Source organism: Coenobita brevimanus, chromosome 23, assembly GCF_032717465.1.
Source record: "Coenobita brevimanus isolate Jiangsu-jjx chromosome 23, ASM3271746v2, whole genome shotgun sequence".
Lineage (NCBI taxonomy): Eukaryota > Metazoa > Arthropoda > Malacostraca > Decapoda > Coenobitidae > Coenobita > Coenobita brevimanus.
Genome location: NC_136976.1, coordinates 55,107,479 through 55,127,070, shown reverse-complemented (window position 1 = coordinate 55,127,070; position 19,592 = coordinate 55,107,479). Strand labels below are relative to the sequence as shown.

General features: G+C 45.5%; 1 protein-coding gene across 1 annotated transcript in view; it reads right to left on the bottom strand.

Annotated features, from left to right (window-relative positions):
- LOC145392713 (matrix metalloproteinase-21-like) overlaps positions 1-15,533 on the bottom strand; it is a 76,044-nt gene extending 60,511 nt beyond the window's left edge. The window contains exons 1-2 of the mRNA XM_080267014.1: positions 15,291-15,533; positions 8,218-8,415 (exon numbers count right to left, since the gene is read on the bottom strand). Of these exons, the coding sequence (XP_080123140.1) occupies positions 8,218-8,415; positions 15,291-15,533 (441 nt within the window). The remainder of the gene's footprint in view (positions 1-8,217; positions 8,416-15,290) is intronic.
- Positions 15,534-19,592: the final 4,059 nt, after the last annotated feature.

Below are 19,592 nucleotides of genomic sequence, written 5' to 3'. Positions count from 1 at the left end.
TGAAAGTGTTTAAGCATGGTAAGTAGGCCATGATGACACTGAGTGAATAAAAGGGTGTTCAGTGGAGATGTGGGAGGATATCAAGTGCGGAAGGTCAGGAATGAATGCACTAGTATCATATAAGGAAGGACTTATGTTGCTGATGAGTGATGAATTGCAGAGGAGAAAGAAAGATTATATCAGCATGAAGTGAACGTAGAGTATGTCAGGTTGTAATCTGAGACTGTGCAAGTAGCAGTGACTGTTCCGTATGCACCCTGCCATGGTAGGAATGAGCTACAATAACACAGGGTTTGGAACCAGCTAGACAGAGTGACTGAACAGATGCCCAAGAGTTACATTGAGTTTATGAAGGGTGACATGGATGAGGAAATTGACAATGGTCCTGCGAATAATGTAATCCGTATGTATAGAAGAGAGAATGTCCATACGACTGTCTGTCCTCTATGGAAATCGAGGGGATGCATATAGAACTCTCTAAACACTTCCAACAGACGTAACTTTAACAACATTTTAAATGTGTACATTACAGTTGCTAAAGTGGCGCCCCTGATGGCCGAGATCAGAACTAATTGGAAATAATCAAGTCAGCATGGTGGAAGCATGGTAGCCAATCACCGTAACTGTCATTTTATTTCTAAAATCACCATGGTCGGATGGGCGGACGGATTGGTAGGGTGGGCAGGGCGGACTGACTGATAGGGTGGGCAGGGCGGGTGGGGTGGGTGGGCAGGGTTGAGTGGATGGGCGGGTCTGGAGGGGCTGGGTGGGTGGAGTGGGTGATAGGGTGAGAAGGTGGATGTGGTGGGGTAGGGTGGATGAGTGAGTGAGTGGGCAGGATGGGTGGGTGGGTGTGGGTGAGTAGGTTAGCAGGGTGGATGGGGAGGAGGGTGGGTTGACTGGTAGGGAAGGTGAATGGGTGGGTGGATTTGGGTGAGAAGGGCTGGTGGGTGGGTGGGTGTGAATGAGAACGGTTGGTGGGTGGGTGGATGTGGGTGAGAAGGGTTGGTGGGTGGCGGATATGGGTGAGAAGGGTTGATGGGTGGTTGGGTAGTGGGAAATAGTCCCATGGTAGGAATAGGTCCATTCGGAATATATCTCTAGGGAAAAGGACCCCGGAGGCCTTCTCCCACAGAGGTAGTGGCCATCCAGGGTCCCAGGCAATGCAGGCATGCATGATCATAGAGTTTTACCCGGGCAACGTCGGGTACCACTGCTGGTCGATTATTATGGGGAGCATGATAATGGACGGAGACTGAAGGACATGTGTCACGATAGATGGTAGATCAGTAATTCATATTTTAAGTAAATAAGGGCACGTAAATATACATGTTGTAGGAACCTAACTGATTACATGTCTGTACAGAGCAAGATGTTTAGGAGCACTGTAAATTTGAGGGCGGTGAGAGGACGCTAGGAAGGTTTATCTGATCATTTGACTGTGAAATGCAAGGTAAGACTAAGAGGAGAGTTGTGGATAAAGAGGAGCACTCAGAGCGAAAGACTGAAGGCAGTGAAACTAAGAAACAAAGAAACGGCAGACGAGTACCATGTTAGGGTAGTGGAGGAGGTGGAGTCAAGGCACTGTGGCCAAATGAATCTGAAAAACTCCAGAATGCAAACAGAGAATGTTTGATCTCAGGATCAAACTGTTTCATCCTCGCCTGACCTTGAACCCTTCCACCGATTTTGACTTAAATTATATCAAAACTACTTGAGTTGGCCTTGCCCATGACCCTAACCTTTGACCTACTTTTCTCAAAATCAAATCACAGCATCAGTGGTTAACCTTTCACCAAGTTTAATTAAAATAAGATCAAAACTGTTTGAGTTACTCGTATATCTCGCCACACGGTAATAGACACACACACGCCGAGCTAAACAATACACTCTCACACCACCCGCGCTGGTGAATATTAATCATGATTTTTTAGAAACAAAAAACTGCCTTATTTCTCTGCTTGTATTTTACTGTTAACATAACTTTGGAGAGATATGTTATGTATATGTACAGTACTACCATGGCTTGTATAACGCGTTTTATGTATTGTTAAGACTATTGTTTGAAACTGTGAACAATGGTAGAAAAATAGTTCTGTGTGTTCCTTTGGGTTAGCAGAATATATAAAGCAGCTTTTGACTTATTAGCATTCAGTTGCCTCGAAATTACAAATAGACGCCCACTGATGATGGCAATGATGGTGTGGCAGAAGCATTTCACATTCCTTGCCAGACAGAGTCAATCTCTCGACAAGAAAGTTGAAAAAAAAAAAAAAAAAAAAAAAAAGTTGCCAGGGCCGTGCCACGTGTTCCTTCATACATATAATTCATTCAGCTAACTAATCCCTTGACAGTTCCCTGGTTTCATCAACTTCCTTTTATCGTTCTCGTACACAATAATTTACCATGTCCATCCACCTTCTTGGCCCACCACGCCCAATTCTATCCTTCTAAAGCATCGGCTTCATTTCAAAAGCAAAACATCCACCCATTTTCCCGTATTTCATCATAACTGGGAAATAGGGACGATTCAAACCTGTTAGGGTAAAAACTCGTTGCAACTCTTATCACTCACATATCCAGAAATGCTATCCATTGAGGTCTCTCTTTCGTCAGTTCTCTTGCTTCCATAGTTTCCAGATCTTCGCCTTCTAACACAGTCTTTAAAGGGAGCCAGCCATCTTGTTGGCCTTTCATGTGTCCTCTCACTCTCACTCGCATTCATTTTTACCCATTCACCATCCTCTTCATATCCATTCTCTCTCTCACTCACGTCTACATTTTTCATCATCCTCTTCTTATCCATTCTCTCTCTCTCATTCATTTTACCCATCCCATCATCCTCTTCATATCCATTCTTTCATTCATTTTACCCTTTCCACCACCCTTATCATATACGCATTCTCTCTCATCCTATCTATCTATCTATTGCCAGACGCCTCAATCCCGTTTGGGGTGGCCACAAACAAATCGCCTCCAAGTCGCCCTGTCCCCCGCCATTTCACTGCCCTGCTCCCAACTCACACCCCCCTCTCTCATATACCTCTCAACCCCATCCCTCCATCTCATCCTCGGCCTCCCCCTCCCTCTTTCCCCCTCCACCTCACTCATATACACTCTCTTCGTCAGTCTTTCACCCTCCATCCTCTCCATATTGACATTTTCACCATCTTCTTCATATCCTTATTCTCTGCATAACCATTCCATTTAAGTAACCTCACTCTTACGCTTTGATCAATAGGCCACATTACCCCACATCTTCCATGAATTTTCTATACTTCCTTTCATATCCAACCTGCATACTTCACCTCCCTTCCTTAACAGTCTCGTTACAGATATCGCTTCTGAAACTGAACAATCGCAAAACCAAAGTCTCACCCACATACAGTAACTTGGGCCTTAACACCACCAGTGAATGTTCGCTAATACACTTGATTGGCAGCTCTCGGTGATGTCGGTCCGCTGAAGCCTAAGTCAAACGGGGTAGGCAACAACTTTTGCTTCTTAAATACAACTCATAAATACGTCTGTTGATAATGAAGACTATTACATTAACCAGAAATATTATAAGCTGCCACCATCACTCAAAATAATTGCAGTAGAGGGAGATGATAGTAACTTTACAACCAGAACTACAAACGTTTCTGAGTCAAGTTGATGCAGTACATCCTATCCAAATCTGTAAGAACAGTCTACCTGAAAAGGAAGTAAAATGACATTTTTATCCCTCTTGTGTTTTATGGCTAGTTTTGCGCATGCGCGCGTGCGTGTGTGTTTATGTGTGTGTGTGTGTGTGTGTGTGTGTGTGTGTGTGTGTGTGTGTGTGTGTGTGTGTGTGTGCCCTTGTGTTTTCAATAATATCAGTGTATGATTTACCATGTATGGTTAAGTTAGTGCTGTACATATCGTGGGGACCATCCACAAACTAGATGTAGTACTACTTTCATGTGACTACATTGTGTGACAAGCCACACTGTTTCCTGTAACCCCTGAAGCCTTTGTACTACATTAGCTAGCAACTGTAACCAACTAATGGACGCCTGATGATCTAATGAGTTCAGGAGCACCGACCAGATGTGATCCATGCAGTTTTAAATAAGGGTATGGCTGAGGTTTATTGCTCACATAATGAAGCTCAGTGGCATGTGGCTGGTCATTCTCGCCCAGCCCTGCTCTCAGAAGGGCCGTTTAAGGACTGGATGATGGATGGATGGATGAATGGTTAGGTTCTGATTACCAGGCTTATCTATCTCTATAGCCAAACTCCTTAATCCCGCAAGGGGTGACCACAAATAAATCTCCCCCCATGTCGCCCTGTCTCCAGCCATTACGCTGTCCCCTCCCCCTCCAAATCACCCCCCTCTCTCATATACCTCTCCACTCCATTCCTCCATCTCATCCTCGGTCTCCTCCCCTCTCTCTCACCCTTCTACCTCACTCATACATTTTCCTCGTTAGTCTTTCACTCCCCATCCTCTTCATATGACCAAACCACCTCAGTGTGTTTCTCCTAACTCTTTCTATCACATCCACATCCACACCAGAATGCTCCTTCATTTTCTTTGCCGGTCTGTCTCTCCGTGTAACTCCACATGCCCCGCTCAGATAACTCATTTCCACTGCTCTCAGTCTCTGCTTGTGTCCATCCAGCAAGGTCCAACTTCGCTTCCATAAGTTAAAAGCTGATATCACAATAGTCATGCAGCGACTTTTTAACTCCCATGCTCACTTTCCTATTTCTTATTACTGCTTTCAAAGAACAAGGAAAATTCCTTCCTTGCTGTACCCTTTAAAGCACTTCATCCTCTAAACTTCCACCCTTACTGATTACACTACCCAAAAACTTAAATGCACTCACATTTTCCATTTCCTCATCATCCAACCTCACTGTACATTCAGTGACTTCATTTCTCTCGAAGAACACAACATTACCCTTCCCTTCATTCACCTTTAGATTCCGTTTCTTACACACTCTCCCAAACTCATTCACCACGCCTTGCAGTTTCCCTTCGTCTTCATTTAATACAGTATCATCTGCAAATATTAGGGTCGCTCCAGCATCCACTGCCCTACCTTGTATCTCTTTTATAACCTCATCCATACACAAATTGAACAACAATAGGGACATGACATTTCCCTGTTTCAGTCCAATGTTCAGATTGAAAAATTCACTCAGTTAGCCACCCACACGCACTGCAGCCCTAGCCTCCTCATACATACTCCTCACGGTATTCAACAGCTTCCCTTTCTCTCCATATATAATCTTTATATTTTCCACTTTCCTTGTCTATCCATCCTGTCATATGCTTTCTCCATATCCATGAAGACAGCATATTACTTCTTCCCCTTCTCTAGAAACTTTTCCGCTAAACATCTTAGGATAAAAAGCTGATCTACACAACTTCTTCCCTTCCTAAAACTTCCTAGTTCCTCTCCAACTAATTCCTCTGTTATTTCCCTAACTCTGTCAGTTAGTATCCTACCACATACTTTTCCTCTTGCACTAAGAAGAAAAATGCCCCTATGATTCCCATATATTTCTTTTCCCTTTCTCCTTTGTACAGGAGAACAAATATACCTGACTTCCAATCCTCCGGTACTCTACCTTCCTCCCATGCCAATATGCACATCTTCTATATCCATTCTACAAACTATCTCTTTCCCATGTTTCAGCATTTCACCACACACTCCATCTATTCCTGGGGATTTCCCTATTCTGACTTTCATCATTGCTTCCACTTCTTCCATGCTACTGATCTCTCCCTCCCTTCTCATCTCCCTCCTGTCAGACATTCCCCAGCCACTTATACCCTCGTTCTTTTCATTCTCTGTGTTTAACAATTCCTTAAAGTGTTCTCTCCACCAGCTCACTTTTTCTCCCTTCTCCACTAGCAATATGCCATTTTTATCTTTCACTCCCCTACTACCTTCTTTATCACCCAGTCTAACTTCTTTACCTCCTTCAAGGAAATGTTATCTTTATGTCTGCAAGAGAAATGTGTTTACTAAAATAATGGACAAGAATATTTAATAGTAAACACATTCTTACTGTGGTAATAAAAATTGTGATTGTCCAATAAATTGTTACCGACATTCCTTTGGCAGTGGTTAGTCAGAATTGGTTTTTCCAGCATAACTACATTCTTTGGCCTCGCTGGCTTCCTTTGGAGAAGTATAAGTAAAGGAAAAGGTGGAGGCAGACACAATGATGACCATAGCCACGGGGCTTATCTCAGCAATTCAGGTCTTAGAGCCTGTGGCGGGTTGTTCACCCACTATCATGAGACAGAAGAACATTGCATCATCGAGGTCACCACAGTTACCCCTCCTTGGTGTAACCCACAAAGGCTGGATGGACACATAACTGAGTGGACCAACTTACCCTCCCTGGGATTCCAACCCATGGGCTAATAGTTCAGCGGCTGCATAGCTAACAATGTCAACCACACAGCTAAGTAGCCTACTAGCAATATTCTATGCACTGTTTCCATCTATCAAAATATATCGTATCTATGACGGCTGAGTCGTTAGTGATGGAAACTGTTTCCTAATTCTTACACCCTGCATAAAACAGTCTAGCATTAGTCAGAACACACCCACACCCACACCCACACCCACCAACCCACCCACCCACCCACACACACACACACACACACACACACACACACACACACACACACACACACACACACACACACACATATACACACACACATAAAACTTGATCCCGCAATAGACAGGTTTGTGTACTGATCCTGCCGCAGTACCGCCACCTCAAGGCCTCACCAGTGTCCACCGATCGTTAATTTTGTCCTAAGCACACTGGTACATCCACACGGGAGGAAATGCCGCTGGGGTTCGATGGTCGGTAAAATAAACATCTCCGTGACATATATGGATTAGTAAACCTGTCTGGTACGGTGACGCCAGTCCTGTTAAATTCAGAGCTCCACCACTTGATTTTACTCCACGATTTTGTTCAATGGTAGTCAAATAAGAGCCACGGTATTGAATGGACCAAACTGTTATCTTATATATATATATATATATATATATATATATATATATATATATATATATATATATATATATACACACACACACACACACACACACACTTGCCGAGCACGCGCGCGTAGCCCAACGGGGATTTGTTTTGCTTTGATTGTGTGTGTTTCCTTTTTTGTGTGTCTGTCTGCCTGAAGGCGAACTGTAAAACTCAATTTTTATTTGACTGCAACCAAACTTAATGGAAGTGTTGGAAATCAGCCAAGGGAATGCCCCATTGTATTTTAGAACAATCGGTCAAAGGTCAGGATCGATCGGCAAGATCAGCTTATTAAACTGTGATCTGATTTAGACCTAACTAAGTGGAAGGGTTAAGAGTGAGACAATGATGAAGTGATTCGCTTATGAGAAAGTCAGTCAAGCAGAGCACAGAGCAAGGTCATTGGTTTAACCCTATAGCTTGAACAGTTGTGATTTGATTTTGAAACAAGCCAGGTGGAAGGGTTGAGGGCAAGCACGGGTGAAGACATTCAGCTCTAAGAATTAAGAGGTCAAAGGTCAAGATCACAGAGCAAGGTCAGCTCAACGGTTTTGATCCTATTTGAACCGAACTTGGTGGGAGGGCTGAAGCTCATTCAAAGATTAAGTCGCTTAATTTTGAGAGTAATCTGTCGAAAGTCAAGGTCACTCACAGTGCGAACAACGTCAAATGTTTCGCTTCTAAACCAGGTAGTCCTATAGGCGGAGGCTGGCGTGTGCCGGAGTTTTCCTTTTTTTCAGGACTGTCACTCATTAACGGAGTAAATGAGTTGTCTTGGAAATTACGAATATGAGAGAGAGAGAGATCTTACCTCCGCATGCACCAGCTCTTCACGTGTACCCCCGTAAACTCTACAGTATATCTGCTGAGTCACCAGTTGGATCTCCCGTGTTTAAGGACTATCCGCCAGTTTTCTTTTTCTGTTACCACCCACACTAATAATAATGCAAAGTCAGTCATGATGATGAAGATGGTGGTGATGATGATGACTTACAAGTACCTAGGCCGAAGCAGAGAAGATGAAGAAGGTTGATTTTACTTTCAGGACTTCAGCCATATTTCTGGATCTAACTCAACCTGTTTACAATAATGGAAAAAGGGTTAGGATGATGATGATGATGATATGCTAATTCTTGCACAGAAAAAAAAAAAAGTTCACTTGGTCTTACCTCAGCATGCACCAGCTCTTCGTGTGTACCCGTAAACTCTATGTCGTCCGAGTCGTCATTCAAATTTCCCGCGGCCGGGGACCTTCCTGCCCGCACATCCTCTGCCACCAGGCTTTTCTGTGGGTGTCTCTCAGCTCGATCCCAAGCCCGTCCGGCCACCCCCGCGGCCGCCCACCACATCACCAGTCCGAGGCGCATCTGACAAGGGAGAATATTCATTACTGTATTTGGTTATTCTTGGCTGAAAACTCTGATGTGAAGCTTCATCACGTCTGTACCGCTCAGCCGTCAGCACCCATCGCCACAGAGCACATCTGACGTGAGAATATCCAGAGCTTTTATCCCATTAATTTCATTGGCGCCTTTAATTTATCTGTTCTAGCTTCACCATACGATTCTGTTCAACTATAGTAAAGGAAACGCACCTCATTTCAAAAGTCTCGACTATAAGCTTCATGAAGTCGCCTAGTGGTAACAAGAATCTTATATACATTTTTAATGTCTGTCTCTATCCGCCATGGAAATTAAGGAGGAACTACGAGCATCTACAGAGCTGCAAAGGGGTCTCACGGGGGTCACTTTTTACCGGCAAGTTATATCTGGTTTTAAAATACTAAACTGGAGACCCTGGTGGCCAATCATCTCTACTCAAGTCAACCTGGTAGAGCTTGGAGAACAAATACCGGAGTGTTTAACTTCGTTCCACAACTATATCAGTAGTAGCCTGCAGTGGGTGGGGTGGGTGGGCAGATGGGTGGGGTGGACAGGTGAACGAGATGGGTGAGCAGGGTTAGTGGGCGGGTGAGTGGGTGGATGAACGTGATGAGACAGAGTGGTGCAGCGAAGGTGGGGAAGTGAGTGGACAACGTGGATGGATGGATGAGTGGTTGGATGAGAGGGGAGGTTGGGTGGACGAGTGGATAGTTGGATGTGTAGGGTGAGTGGATGGGTAGGGTGAGTGGGTGGGCAGGATGAGTGGGTGGGCAGGGTGAGTGGATGGGCAGTAGGAAAATAGGTCGATGGATATAGGTCAGTGGGGTGAATAGGTCCGTAGTAGGCACAGGTCCATGGGGAATAATCGCTGGGGTAATGGGCCCAAAAAGGAACATTGGGCCAATGATTAAAATGGGACACAGCAAGTCGTCTCCCACAGAGTGGGGGGGCGTCCCCCAGAGACCCAACAGTGTCGGTATGCAGGGTCATAGGTTTTTCCCGGGCAACGGCGGGTACCCGTGCCCGTCAGGTGTAAAAGAAGTCGTCGTACTGAAAGGGATGATTATTCATTTGAGGAAATGTTGATTAATATCTTCACCACGCCCATGCTTTCCTGCCTTCAATGTTAATTTTAGTTGGGCACATTACCACACGCTGTTTCACTATCTAGAGTGTCTTGGCCGCTCCTCTCCGCCCTGCCCACCCATCTTCAGCCACAACATCGAATTATTAAGAGAAATCTGTGAGTCAGGGTCGTATGCTCACACCTTAAATGGTGAAGTGGAATACAAACTGCTTGTTTTTGTAATAATTTCTGAAGCAGGACATGATAGGACATGTGTGACCTTTGTGTCCTGTTCCTGATGCAGGCTGTGATGTGGGATGCAGGCTGGCCACACCTGACAGCCATAGGCGTTCCATTTAATGACGTCAAAAATCAGAGGCTTGCACGTCACTCTACGATTTAATGATTAACTTTACGAACCTTATTTTCAAAAGACTTAGAAAAATTGTTGAAAAAAAAAAATGATGGAGGAAGATTTGGAGTGGTGAAATAATTGATGGGTGATGCGATAATCCATGATTGGCTTTGGTTTATTGAGAGAGAGAGAGAGAGAGAGAGAGAGAGAGAGAGAGAGAGAGAGAGAGAGAGAGAGAGAGAAACATATAACCTTGTACTGGAATTTCTTTTGATTTAGCTTTACATGAGACAGATAGATAGAGACAGACAGATGTACATACACACATATATACATACATACATACATACACACATACCGTACATACAGAGTAAATAAAACCTTGTATTGGAAAATCTTTTATTTTAGCCGTACTTAATATATATATATATATATATTTTAAATAACAACAGAGGAAGGAAAAACGAATGAACAAAAAAATCCATACATCAGATTACAGGTGTCCTTCATTCATAAGAAATCTGTAGCAGCTGGATTTGAACAGCTGTAGGTTGAAGTCTGAGGGGAAACCTCTCTGGGGAAGCGAGTTCAAAATAGATGCGAATCGGAGACTAAAAGAATTCTGATAGGCAGAAGTTCTGTAATATGGCAGTGTGACATCCCAGTCATGAGAGCTACCAGATGTCCGTGTAGCGCGGGGGAAGGCATGGAGAGGTAGCACAATGGATGCAACTTCGTCTGAGCATTTGCCATAAAAGTATCTGTAAAATAATGCAAGAGAAACAACATTCCTTCATACCTGTAGGGAAGGTAGTTCATTTGTAATAGCAGGGTCATTAACAAATCTAACAGCTTTGGTCTGAATTTTGTCTAGTTGTTTTAGTGCAACCTCTCCACATCCATTCCACAAGGGTGAGCAATATTCCAGCTGACAGCGCACATGACTCTCATAAATTATAGCTGACTGTTCGTCAGTGAAGGAGTTACGGACTCTGTACAGCAATCCAAGTTTCTTTGAGGCGGTTTTAGCAAGTGATCTAACATGAGAAGTCCAGCTGAGGGCATTGTTAAGTGAATTACTGTACTGAGAATTTCAATACTTTAAGAGAGAGGAATATTAGTAGCACTGAAAACGGTATAGCAATCAGGCAATATCTGTCTATTAGTAAACTGTATATATATTTGGTTTTACTAGCATTAAATGAGACAATGTTATCTTGTCCCCATTCAGTGATCTTAGATAAGTCTTGATTTACGGAGTTGTGAGTTAGAGATACTGAACTTCGTGAATGGATATTTAAGTATGAATGATTGTGAAGTGTTAAGTCCTCTGTACATGAATGGATGGGATTATGGGTGACAGATAAGAGATCATTAATGTGAATTAGTAATAGGGTTGGAGCCAAAACTGATCCTTGTGGTGTCCCGGCATTAATTGAGTGGAAATTTGAATACACATCATCTAATTTAACTCTCATCTTTTTGTCACTCAGATATGAGGGAACAAGAGATGTTAGATCATAGCAAGGGAGTTTGGATTGCAGGGAACGATGCCACACTCCATCAAAAGTTTTGGAAATATCAAGGGCTACTGCATGAGTTTCTACATGCTGATCAATTGACTGATTGATGGTATGATTCAGGAGATTGAGTATATCAATGGTGGATCTTTCGTGGCGAAAACCATACTGTCTATCACTAATTAAGTTGTTGGATTCAAGATGTTTAACTATGTGCATATTAATTACAAATTCAAATACTTTACCAAGAGAAGACGTGATAGCAATTGGTCTGTAATCAAAGGGGTCAGAGGAACTTCCTTTCTTTGGAACTGGGTGGATATTGGCTTCTTTCCATGAATTAGGGAATGAAGAGGTACGTATACACAGTCTGAATAATTTTGCTAGAACAGACGCAAGGTCTGGGGAGCACATTTTCAAAACAATTGGAGGAATTCCATCTAGACCTGGAGCTTTGTTGGTTGGTAAACTGTCTAGGTTGGATTGTATATATCTAGTCTTTATCTTAGGAGGAGCAATTTATAGTACAGGAACGTTCTGGCTGACTTCCTCTATACTTGAATTTCTGGCAAATGAACTGGCAAAGATATTTGCTTTCCCACCCGGGTCATTTGTAATGTTACCGGCTAATGATTTTAGTGGGGGAATGGGTGATGACTTGTTAAACTTTATTATTGAAAGAACTGAGAGTTGACCAGAGTATTCTATTGTCGTTAAGACTGTTTCACAATTTAGGTGCTTGTTTGTGAAGAAAGTTTGATTCAGCGACATTTATTACTGCTTGTGCATGGTTTCTAATAATTTTTAATTGACTAAGCGATTCAGATTTTTTTTTTTTTTTTTTAAGGAATAGTTATATGCTAATGACTTTTGGGTCGCTGCTCTGACACAGGTGTTATCAAACCATTTTGGGGAGTCCGATCTTTTACTGAACTGTTGGCTAAGTATGAACAATTCCATACCAGCTTGTATTAAGTCACTAATGTGGGACTTCATAGAACTGATGTCACGGGAGAAGAAAGACTGCCAGGGAATATCAGCAAGATAATAATTCTGAATCCATCCCAGTCTGCCCTATCTAAGTGCCATCTGGTCACCCTGACGGGTTCAGAACGGGAAGGTTTGGGGAAACTGACTAATGAGGCTTTGATGATATATATATATATATATATATATACCTAGGCTGCTTCCCCCAAGGAAAGGGAGGTAGCCGAGACAGGACGACTCACTCTCCATTTACTCATCCATTCAAACACATTCATTTGCATCTTAGCCCCAAAGGGGAGAACGGACAGATCCTCACCGCACCACACCGCACAAGGGTCAACTGGGCAATGCAATCAGTGACATCCGCAGCAGGGCCCGACAGCAGAACTGGTTTACCCCTGCCACATCATAACAGACCCATCCCCTTACCCGCACCTGACCTGACTAGCTGATCAGACCAAATGCGGGAGAATATCCCCTCAGGGCTGCGTCATCACTTATTCATTCACAATTTCTCTCCATTTATTTCTGTCACGCACAGCCACTCTTCCTTGCTCAACAGACATCCCTCTCGCATCCAGCGCTCTCTTCACACTGTCCATCCATCCTATTCGTGGTCTTCCTCTCAGCCTTACACCTCTCACATCAGATCTAGTTATCTTTTTCACCAATCGCTCATTATCCATTCTCTCCATATGTCCAAACCATTGCAACACCCTCTGCTCAACTCTACCAGCCATCTCCCGAACAACTCCAGTTCTCCTTCGCACTTCATCATTTCGCACCTGATCCATACGCGTCACTCCACACATACTCCTCAGGCATCTCATCTCCATTACATTCAAACTTTTCCTCTCTGCTACACCCATATTCCATGTTTCAGCCCCATATAATGCAGTCGGTACCACAACACCCTCATACAGCCTTCTTTTACATCCATTCTAAGCGAACGACATTTAAACACTTTTTTCATTCCTCCCAGCACCTTTCCTACTTCATTTATTCTAAACTTCACTTCTGCATCTATTCTTCCATCCACAGCAACATGTGACCCTAGATATTTAAAACAATCTACCTCCTCAAGCAACTCACCATTCAAAACTATATTCATCCCCCTACCATCTATCAACCTCGTACACTTCATCACTTTACTCTTATTCTCATTTACTTTCAATTTCCTCCTTTCACACACCCTTCCAAACTCCTCTACCAACTGTCTCAATCTCTCCTCTGAATCAGTCACCAGTGCAGTATCATCTGCAAACAGCAGCTGCTTCAGATTCCACTCTCCTCCATCAACATTTACCAGACTCAGACCACCTAAAACTCTTGCATTCACCTCCCTTACAACACCATCCATGTAAATATTAAACAACCAAGGCGACATCACACATCCCTGTCGCAGCCCCACTCTCACGGGAAACCAATCACTCACAGCATTTCCCACTCTTACACACGCTCTACTATTTACATAAAACTTTTCACCCCTTTTAGTAACCTACCATCAAGTCCATACAATCTTAAAACAGTCCACAAAGCCTCCCTATCAATTCTATCATACGCTTTCTCTAAATCCATAAATGCCCAAAACACATCCTTGCCTTTCGCTAAATACTTTTCACACACTTGTCTCACAGCAAACACCTGATCAACGCATCCCCTCCCTCTCCTAAAGCCACACTGCTCATCACTAATCACTCCCTCTGTACCCTCTCTAACTCTCATAATTAACACTCTACCATACACCTTACCTACAACACTCAACAGACTTATACCCCTAAAGCTAGTACATTCATACTTATCACCCTTGCCTTTATACAACGGGACCACACAAGCACTTGCCCAGTCAATTGGCACCATACCTTTCTCAAAGCACACATTCAACAATCTTACTAACCAGTCAACAATAGTCACTCCACCACCCTTCAGGCATTCCACAGCACACCCATCCATACCTGCAGCTTTCCCTGTTTTCATCTCCTTTACTGCCTTCTCCACTTCTTCCTTCGTGATCAAAGAATCATTCAACTCTCCCAACACATTTATTCCTTGCACCCTTCCATCCGCCACAATCTCAGCCACCCTTTCCTCCTCTACATTTAACAATCTTTCAAAATACTCTGCCCATCTCTTCTTTACTGCATCCATCTCAATTAACATCCTTCCATCCTCTGCTTTTACTCGTTCTTCCTTCCCAGACTCTCCCTTTCGCACCCTTTTCACCTCCTTCCAAAACATTTTCTTATTCTGCTGAAAATTCTCTGTCAGCCGCCTACCCCACCTCTCATCTGCTGCCACTTTAGCATCACGCCCAGCCCTTCTCGCTCTATTCCTCTTCTCCTTATACCTTTCATATGACATCTCATCCTTCCTCTGCAGCCACACTTCATATGCACGTCTCTTCTCTGCCACAGCCATACTTACTTCCTCGCACCACCATTCACTTCCTTTTACACCACCACCCACACGTCTCACACCACACACCTCTTCTGCATGCCCCACCACAGCACTCTTAAACAACTGCCATTCCTCCTCCACGCTGCCATTTTCCCGATCTTTCACTGCGTTCCACTCATCTTTCAATTTCTCCTGATACTCTATCTTTTTCTCTCTTTTATCCAACTCACTCACTTTCAAAACCTCCCTGCCACACCTAACCCTCCTAGCTCTCATCCATCTCTTTCCTACTCTTAACTTTCCCTCCACCAGGTAGTGGTCAGACATACCTCCACCCTCCCCTCTCAGAACTCTCACATCCAACAATCTTCCTATTACATTCCTAGACACAACCACATAGTCCATCAAGGCTCTATCAACAACCCTTCCACCCTCCTGTCTCACTCATGTATACTTATAAATATCTTTCTTCTCAAACAGTGACATACAAGGTTGAAAGCTATGGCACATTCTCCTTTATTGATTTGTTATGTACGGTTTCTATTTGCCTTGCAAATTTTCGTTGGTCTTCCTGGAGTTTCTTCAGGAGTTCACCAAAGGGCAGCGACGTTTCGGAACTATCTTGTTCCATCTTCAGGCTGAATCTGATGGTTCTGTCGTTGTTGTTGTTATTTAGATTCGTCCACCTATCATGATAGAATGGACCCGGGCTCAAGGTGTAGAGCCCGCAGGTGTTATCATGGACTATATAAGTGGTATGTCCTCTGTATGGCGACATGTGGACACAGGCGAAGAAGATGAATGTAAATTAGAGGCGCTATTTCTAGCGAGGCGGAGGGTAAGAAGAGACAATGGAGAGTAGAGAAGGGATAGGGGAAAGTGCAACAATCTCAGCTGCGGTGTCGTGGCGTGCTACTCGTCTGACAAGACGGTCGCGTAAAGTTAGTCGTAAGGAGGCAGTGGCAGGGCAGTCTGCAAGATAGTGAAGCAGAGGCCAGTCGTCTTGCTGGAGACAGTGAGGGCACGGGTCAGGTTGTAGTCCTGATATTTGGGAGTAACAGGGGTAACCTAGGCGGAGGCGTCGGAGACTGACTATAAGAGCGTTGGGGGTGTGAGGGGGGGCAGCGAGCGGCTTGTACTGAGTGGCTCGTGCAAACCAAGAGGCTGAACGTGAGCCAGCAGCGACCTGATCTTCGTGATCCTCACGAGTGAGCCTTATGATGGAGTTGTAGGCTTTTCTTTTGATTCTCGCGAGGCTGGGCTGCAGGTGGAAATTTACATGGGGGCGAGCAGTGGCACTACGAGCCGCGGAATCTGCAAGCTCATTACCTCGGATACCCACATGGCTGGGTATCCAATGTAGAAGAATGCCAGTGCCGTGGCGTGCAATGGTATCAGCCACAGCAAAAATGGAGGTCAGCAAGGCTACATTGTCTGTAAATCGTCGTGCACGAAGACTGTGCAAAGACGAGAGCGAGTCTGTATGTATTATTATGCGCCTGTGGTGGTGTTGGCTGGCGTTTCTGAGAGCACCAAGGATTGCAACAAGCTCCGTCTCGTACACAGAGGCTCCTGTAGGGAGCTTCCATGTCTCGGCATGGCCCTCACAGCAAAATACAGCACCTGCTGATCCATCAGCAGTGATTGACCCGTCAGTGTAATATTCGACTGCCCCTGGGACACGAAGAGGTGCCATCCTTCTAAGCGCTTCTTGCCGTAACACTAGGGGCAGAGAGGCTCTCGGGGAGGCGCTAGAAGGGGCAAGACTCCGTATCACAGGAGGCAGCCATGATGGTGGAGGCGAGTAGTCAGGGTGGGGGAGGTCAGAGCCTCCCTGCAGGGCGTCAGTTAGACTGTGGTTGTGCAGGACAGTCACAGCAGAGTGTGCCCAGTTCCTCCTTGAATGATGTTGGTTCAGGGGCCTGTCTAGGGTGCGTTTTAGCATAGCAGAGACAGGCAATTGAGGCCTGCATCTGCAGAGCTGTGCAACAACAGCTGTCGAACGACTCCAGATTCGGTGTTTGAGAAAAGGAAAGCCACTCTCCAACCTTAGATTCTCGGTGCGTGTCCACACAGGAGCACCCAACATCACACGAAGTGCAGTGTTTTGTAGGACTTCGAGAGAGCGGGCCTGCTACCCAGAAAGCCCCACAAGGCACACAGCACTATAGTCAACAAGTGACCGTATCGCGTGTATGTAGAATGCTCTCAGGGTACGTGGACAGGCACCGAGATTCCTGTGGGAGAAGGCCTTCAAGGCAGGGATTCGAGGGGCGGCCCTCTCTCGTAGGCATTTTACGTGCGTAGAGAAGATCAGGCGGCTGTCGAACCACACTCCCAAGTACTGATGTCTGAGAACTAGGCCGAGCTGTTGCCCTCCGAGTGAGAGTGGATATTCGGTGGCTCGCATCCCGAAGGGCATGCATTTTGTTTTGTCAGGGTTGATCTTCAGGCCTAGTTCACGGCATCGGTCATGGAGGCGGGTTAGAGCAGCTGGCGCGCGATCGTAACATTTCCTACGAGAGAGGACAAGCACGAGATCATCTGCATAGCAGAGGAGGGTGACACCTCTGCCGAAGTCGATCGAGAGCAGTTGTACAATAAGCAGGTTGAACAAGAGGGGACTGAGCACACCTCCCTGTGGCGTCCCGTTGACGTGGGGGTGGGCAGGAGAGAGCTGCCCCTGAAAGCGTACACTAGCGGAGCGTCCGTCAAAGTAGTTGCGTAGCCAGGAGATTCAGGTGAATCAAGTGGAGACGGGTGGGCGGAGCTGATCAGCTAAGCTGATCGCTCAAAGGCCGCTTCATTGACTCCCCTGAATCCGTCACATACTACACAGATGGATCTGTGTGCGCTGATGGATCCGCCGGGTCTGCTTTTGTTCTAGGGCACCATACTGAATCTTGGCGACTCTCCCCTGGGGTCTCTGCCTTCCAGGCAGAGTTAGTTGCCATATTCGGGGCATTACGCCTCGCACAGCTTAACCAGCAACGGCGGGTCATCATCCACACAGACTCCTTGTCATCCCTTCTGGGGTTGCCCTCCTTCTCCTGCAGCGACAACGTTTCCCTCTTAACGGAGATATACTCAGTCGCCTCCCTCCTCACGAACAGAGGCACCACCATCACCCTACACTGGATTCCAGGGCACGTTGGGATCCTTGGCAATGAAAGAGCGGATGCTGCGGCACGCTCAGCATGCTCTCTCCCGGGAATTACGTTCCCACTCCGCCCTAGCACCTCTAACACCATTGCCACCCTGGCTGGCACTATTGGAAGGCTGTCCCGGGAGAATCATCAACTGTGTGTTGCAGAGGGCTCTCGTTCTGCGTTGTGGTATGCCACAGCCACGACCTACCTACCGCTCCTACCTCCACCTGGAGTGCCTAACTACGTGTTAGTGCGGCTCCGGCGATTACGGTTGGGATTCCCCTGTCACAGTCAGATCGCCGGGACCGCACCAAAGCCATGTCCCCACTGCCTTGACAGGGCTGAAGAGCCTCTAATACATTACATACTCGACTGCCTAGCCACTGCCCAGCTCAGATCTCACCCAGATGTGGGCCGCGCCTGGTAAGAAAATGCTTTCAATGAAGCAACCACCATCATTGCTCACTCCCCTTTTAACACTCACTTATCCTTAGTGACCAATTACCCGCCCTCTAGATAAATTAGCAAGGGCACTGTTAGCTCTACCCTGACGGGCTCTTTGTTTGCCCGTACCCCACCAAGTGTGGGGAAATATCCAACAACAACAACAGGCTAAGCCTATGTGGCATTTTGACGAGGGTAGGATTTGGAAATCATCGACTGTGTGTTTATTGCCGGTTGTTTTGTGATAATGTTGATTGCCTCTAGAAACAAGAGACTGCGAGGGTCTTCTTATCTGTCGATTATTATGGTGTTCTCATCCAGGTCTTGTCGTGTCAGGTGGGAGTTGTGTAGGGTGGCGTAGTGGTTCTAGATGGCTCCATTTTGCAGGTGACAGGTGAGGCGCCTCGACAGTCTGGTCCATGTCATTCCAGTGTATGAGTGTGGTTCATATTCCTCACTGTTGCGGTTATGCAGGTAAATGACATGGTTCTCCTGAAGGGGCGTCTTGGTCACGGCGGGTCAGTTACGAAGCAGAAGATGGACTGTTTGCTTTGAAGCAGATGATGAGAGAAATGTGTTGTTCCGGGTCTGTAGGGTGTACATTTCTATATACAATGTCCTTGATGATCTTCTCATCCGCCTTGTAGTCTGTACACATGTGGTTTCTGTAGTATATCTTGATGTGTTCGCCGGTTGTGGGTGTAGTGTTCTCTTGGTGAGTACACCATTTGTCCATGTGTCTCTTAATTACGTCGGTGTTACTGTAGCCGTTCTTAACGAGGACTTGAGTCACACCTTCTACTGTAGTTCCTGGTGGGTGTATTTCCAAGTGGAGCAGTGGGGCAGGGCTCTCCTGACGTAGGGGCTGATGGTGGAGCGCAGGTAAGGTCTTGGGCACTCACTCTCTCCATTCAGGCAGAGTCCTTTGTTCTTGGGTCTGGTGAATACTGTAGTCTTGAGTCCTACGTTGTGTGCAGTGACGAGTATGTCCAGGAGAGGGAGGCATCCGTCGCTGGCTTCATCATAGGCCAAGTTAAGTCCAGAGGCAGCGATGAAGAGCTGTCTGACTAGCCCACGAACAAAGGACTCTGCCTGAATGGAGGTAGTCTTAAGCCATGATTGGTTTTGGCTTGTCAGGAGAGAGAGAGAGAGAGAGAGAGAGACAGACAGACAGACAGACAGAGACGGAGACAGATAGACAGACAGACAGACAGACAGACAGAGACAGAGACAGAGAGAGAGTG